At 41.7% G+C, this 5,831-nt stretch overlaps 1 protein-coding gene across 1 annotated transcript; it reads left to right on the forward strand.

Moving 5' to 3' along the window:
* Window positions 1–1,867: 1,867 nt before the first annotated feature.
* Window positions 1,868–4,408, forward strand: LOC108543788 (membrane-associated transporter protein). The gene is made up of 2 exons (XM_017894486.1): window positions 1,868–2,390; window positions 4,185–4,408. The coding sequence occupies exons 1-2, from the start codon at window positions 2,006–2,008 to the stop codon at window positions 4,406–4,408; spliced, it is 609 nt and encodes a 202-aa protein (XP_017749975.1). The 5' UTR covers window positions 1,868–2,005.
* The last annotated feature ends 1,423 nt before the right edge of the window (window positions 4,409–5,831 follow it).

Raw genomic sequence — 5,831 nt, forward strand, 5'->3', positions numbered from 1 at the left:
CTCAGACTTTTCATTTGAACTCACGGTCCAGCAAGGAAAATATAACCCACTCGAAGTTTTTAAAACAGAGGAAATTTAATATAAAGAATTCCACTGGTGATTAAAGAGCAGAGAAGCCCAGGAGATAATGAGGCAACCTTGATATGAACAAAACTAGGAAGCCAGGACCACTCCTATGAATGCAGGGGTGATGGGAAAAAGCTGGTGTTACCTGGACCCAGAAGCCAAAGTTGCTGCACCCACCTTGGAGACACAGACACTGCCAGTAATACCTCAGGGAGAAGAAAGAAATCTAGGGAAATATCCTGGCTTCTTTCCTTCTCTCTCTCCCCTAGTCTTCCTACCAGTGCCTCCTATTAGCCAAATCTACCTAGAAGCCAGAAAACAAGGGAACCCTGGAAATGTAGCCCCATAAGATAAAGAACACCAAAGGAAATAGATCTGAGCAGATAGGCAGCACAAAATGTAGTGTGTATGTTTTATTCACTCAGTAATTCTTTTAGAAAATATTTATTGAGGATCTACTAGGTGCCACGTATCATGATACTTGCTGGGGATAACATAATGAGCAAAACAGACCTGTTCTCTGCTCTTGAGGAAATCAAAGACAAACACAGGATATGCAATAAACTCAGAATTATCTCATCGTAGAATGTATTAAGTACAATGAGGAGAAATATCAGGGCGATCTGACACAGCTAATGATTTGAAGAAGGGTGTGACCTGCCACCATTTTAAATCTAGTTATTTCACTCCTGAGCTATGTGTGTAGAAAACTTGTAGTCAGGAAAAAATAGAATGTCTGTATTTATAAAAGTTTATAAAAGATATCAATTTATTTACATTTTGACATAACCTCTATGTAATAAGGCTTTATTACCTCACAGTCATGTGTGTGATCATGTGTAATAGCATGTGTGAGAGAAGCCATGTGTAATCATGTACAATAATATGTGTGTGAGAGAAGCCATGTGTGATGTGTAATTGTGTGTTCATGAGAGAAACCATGTGTGTGATCATGTAAAAAAACGTGTATGTGAGAAGCCTTGTGTGATGTGTAATAACACGGGTGTGAGAGAGAGAAGCTATGTGTTTGATCATGTGTAATAGCATGAGTGTGAGAGAGAAGCCATGTGTGATAATGTGTAATAGCATGTGTGTGTGACAGAAGCCATGGTGTCTGATCATGTAATAATGTGTGAGAGAAGTCCCATGTGTGATCATGTGCAATAGTGTATGTGAGAGAGAAGCCGTGTGTGATCGTGTATAACGTGTGTACAAGAGCGAGAAGCCGTTTGATGTGTAATGACGTGTGTGTGAGAAGTCATGTGTGTGGATCATGTGTAATAGCATGTGTTGGTGAGAGAAGCCGTAGGGATACATGTGTAATAGCATGTGGTGTGAGAGAGAAGCCGTGTGTGATCATGTGTAATAGCATGTGTGTAACAGAAAAGCCATGTGTGTGATCGTGTGTAATAGCATGTGTGTGTGAGGCCATGTGTGTGATCATGTGTAATAGCTTCTGAAAGAACTCATGTGTATGACCGTGTGCAATAACATGTGTGAGAGAAACCGTGTTTGTGATTATGTGTAATACCGTCTGAGATAACCGTGTGTGTCATCACGTATAATAACGTGTGTGTGAGAGAGAGGGAGAGAAGCCGTGTGTGATCACGTATAATTGTGTATGTGTGTGTGTGAGAGAGAGAGAGAGAGAAAGAGAGGGAAGAGTACAAAGGAGGATCCCTTTAGAAAAATATTCCAACGTCTTAAGGAGCCAGAGGGCTCATTCACAGCTGCTAATCTCTGTCATGCTTTCCAGCACCACCCCCTCCCTCTCATCATAACTTGTGATCTTAGAGGCAGGAAAGAATTTGAGCCCCTCCCCCAGCCTGACCATCTCTGTTGGTTGCTCGGCCAGGCTCCGCAAACCCAGTTTGAAGCACAGACCCTAGCACCACACAGGAGGTGGTGGGCTCACAGGAAGGTTACTCTCCCAGTGGCCATGGGTGGCAACAGTGGGCAGGCTGGTGGCCACATCTGTAAATCCCTAGCTGATCATGACTCCTTTGACTCTGTGGAGCCACCTAAAAGACCCACCAGCAGACTCATTATGCACAGCATGGCCATGTTCGGACGAGAGTTCTGCTACGCGGTGGAGGCAGCGTATGTGACCCCAGTCCTGCTCAGCGTGGGTCTGCCCAATAGTCTGTACAGCATTGTGTGGTTCCTCAGCCCCATCCTGGGATTCCTGCTGCAGCCCGTGGTCGGATCGGCCAGCGACCACTGCCGGTCCAGGTGGGGCCGCCGGAGACCCTACATCCTCACCCTGGGAGTCATGATGCTCGTGGGCATGGCTCTGTACCTCAATGGGGACACTGTTGTAGCAGGTAAGTCGGCTGCACAAGGTGGGCAGGCAGGGATATGTGTCCTGGTGTGTACCTCTGCAGGAGGAGAATATTAATTTGTTTGACCTTTCCTAGAAATTTGTTACAATTGATCTCTCCTAGGTTACAATGAACTTCCCCTTTCACAAATTTGGCCCAGAGTCTGTGGCTGGGGAGCCTCTACTTCTAGAAATATCAAAATAAACATCTTTCATTGTTGTGAAGATTTTAAAATAGGATTAAATTTGTATCTATTTTATTAAATCTGTATCTATTTTATCAAATTGAATATTTTTACATATTTATCAATTGAGTTACTTTTTGAGCCCATTATGCTCTATTTAATACTCTTATCAAATTGACCAGCTGCCAAATAGCTCCATAAATATTTACAATAATTCACCTGTGTATCCAAGTGAGTTAATTCTGTTCATAGTTTTATGTAGAGCATTTTAATAGGCAGAGGGCATAAGCCCATCAGCTCAAGAGGACCTTTCTGGCATTGCGAATTCCAGACAAAATCAAACCTGAGAGTAGGCATTTTTTCTAGCCATTAATCAGCTACCAATTAATCAGTAGTTGATGGTAGTACAATAAAGTTGCATTGCAAAGAGGATCGCTAAAAATAGCACACATTTTTAGACCATTAACTCTCAAGCTAGCAGAATAGATGATTATGAGGCAAGATAATCAATTATCATTTGTACATACTTCAAAGAAAGCATAAATGTACAAATGTAGGCTATTTCCGGGAGAATGAACAAAAAGCTGGCAAGCATTGTTGACTGTAAGGAGGATTACTAAAGGACTGGAGGTGAGAAGCGGCGGGTAGGCTTACTGTTCATTTAATTTTATAGTGTAATTTTTAAAACGTGTAGATAATCTATGCTATTCTTAAGTTTAAAAAACAACCTGAAACCAGAGAACAACAATGTATCTTTTATAGGAGATTGGGTAAATGAATTACAGGGTATCCATAGAATGAAAATCCAGCTATTAAAAATTGTGAGGAGCTGAAATTATATGAAGAAAGTTGGTTACTGCGTCAGTGCTGTTCAAAGATGTGGCCTCTGACCTGCCCCTCAGCATCAGCAGGGGCTGTTAGAGATGCAGTTTCTCAGTCCCACTTCAGGCCCACCAATTGAATCAGAGTCTTGGGGATGGGGCCAGAAATTTGTATTTTAACAAGACGTACAAGTGATAGTTCAACATGCCAAACTTTGAGAAGCACTGCATTTGACTACCATTGTACACCTGTGTCTGTATGTGCAGAAGTGAGTAAAAGGAGGCCTCAAAGCCTGACCTTCAGTGGGGCTGGGATTGGAAGCATCTCCCTCAGCTTTTTTTATATAATTGGAATTGTTTGCGATAAGCATGCATACTTTTTTATTTAAAGAGATATTTTATGCACCAGAAATTTCACTAATTAGAAGTGTACAATGCAGTGCCTTTTAGTATATTCACAAGGTTGTGCAACCATTACCACTCTCTAATTCTAGAACATTTTCATCACCCCAAAAAGCAACCCATTGCCATCAACAGTCACGTCAGCTTTTCTCCTATGCACCAGCCCTAGGCAAGTACTAATTTACTTTCTGTCTCCATATATTTGTGTTTTCTGGACTTTCGTTGCATAATTTTTAAAACCTTAAAAAAAAATGAAGGTATTTTTATTTGGGAAAAAAGCAAAATAAAAGCAAGGAAGATGATTTTATGGCAAGAAGTTTAGGTGGAAATTACAAAACACGGATGGTTCTAAAACAGGATTTAGGAGACCAATGTTTATTTTTCTTTTAGCTTTGATTGCTAACCCAAGGAAGAAGCTGGTTTGGGCCATAAGTGTCACCATGATAGGTGTGGTTCTCTTTGATTTTGCTGCTGACTTCATTGATGGGCCCATCAAAGCCTACTTATTTGATGTCTGCTCCCATCAGGACAAGGAGAAGGGTCTCCACTACCATGCCCTCTTCACAGGTAGGGAATATTCCAGAAAGTCTCTCCTTCAGCTCCCCAGACAATGAGGCGCTTCCACTAAAGCCATCCAATGTCTCTACACGTGGAGTTTTTCGAATGAATGGGTCAGTTGATGGGCTGCTCCAATCACGCGGGCCCTGTCTCCCCATGCATTTCTCTGAACAGTCAGCTTGTGACTGGTGCTGCGGTTTCTGCAAAGGAAGTTTACAGAAGAGCTTTCTTAAGAATGCTTTGTGGAGACAATTACAACTGAAATGAAAAGAAGCCTTGTGGATTGCGCGTTTGCATTAGAGCAGTGGATCTCAAGCATCAGCAATGTAGCATCCACATTCCTTAGGAGGTCATTGAAAATACAGTTGCCTGGGCTCCTTCTCCAGTTATTCTGATTCAGTGGGTCTGATGCAGGGCCCAGATATTTGTATTTTATTTAATAAAAATCCCAGATGATTTTGTGGCAGGTGTCCTAAGAACCACATTTAAAAAAACAAAAGAGAAACAAACCAAGCAAACAAAAGCTCCATGTCTTAGAGATTTCTTAGTTATATAAAGGGTTGGCATTTCCTCAACCTTGTGATTTGAAAAGTTCATGCCAGGAGGAAAATGGGGCTCTCTTGATCTCTTGGGGCTGTTGCCAGCCTACTTTGGTTACTGTTCGTCAATTGTTTAGAGCAATGCTACTCAGAGCACCAGTTAGTACTGTGCTAGAACTAGGCATTGAAATATAAGACGACAGGAGGATCCTGGCCCAAGATGATTTTTATATCTAAGAGGGGACTCTGTCAGCCCACCTTGTTTCATTGTCTTCGTAGCCAATGCATTTATTTATGTTTTGATGTATTCTGTCTTCTTCTATGGCCAGGTAAGTCCATGAAAAGCAAGAGCTCAAGTTTTGCACACAGTTTCTGTCTCTAGAGCTAAGACTGCTCATGCCTCATTATACTTCTGTGCCTTTGGAGTTCAAGCACAGTTGATCAGCATTAACATTAAAGCAGAAACTTTAAAACTGACAAAACGGACTGTTTGTAGCAATTAGGTATCAACATGACAACAAAGTGGGCCCTGAAAGAAATAGAAGTATTTTACCCAATGAAGGGGTGGCCTACCCCTCCACACCTGTGGGCATTTCTTGTTAGGTGGAACGAGAGACTTGAGAAAAGAAATGAGACAGACAAAGTACAGAGAAAGAAAAAGTGGGCCCAGGGGACCGGCGCTCAGCATGCAGAGGACCCACGCCGGCACCGGTCTCTGAGTTCCCTTAGTATTTATTGATAATTATCTTTACCATCTTAAAGAAAAGTAAGTGGCAGGATAATAGGATCATTATAGGGAGAAAGTCAGCAGTAAGAAATATGAATAAAGTTCTCTGTGACGTGAATAAGTTTAAGGAAAAGTGCTGTGCCTTGATATGCATATGTAAGCATCTCCATAAACCTTTTTAGTGCATAAAGAGCAACATTGTGCAACCAGCAA

The sequence above is a fragment of the Rhinopithecus bieti genome, unplaced genomic scaffold (genome assembly GCF_001698545.2).
Source record: "Rhinopithecus bieti isolate Rb0 unplaced genomic scaffold, ASM169854v2 scaffold_25530, whole genome shotgun sequence".
Classification (NCBI taxonomy): Eukaryota; Metazoa; Chordata; class Mammalia; order Primates; family Cercopithecidae; genus Rhinopithecus; species Rhinopithecus bieti.

Bases quoted from the DNA above. Each gene is read 5' to 3' on its own strand.
- LOC108543788 (XM_017894486.1), top strand. From the start codon at position 2,006: ATGGGTGGCAACAGTGGGCAGGCTGGTGGCCACATCTGTAAATCCCTA. The intron at 2,391-4,184 runs GTAAGTCGGCTG...TTTTTCTTTTAG, and splicing joins TGGGGACACTGTTGTAGCAG to CTTTGATTGCTAACCCAAGG.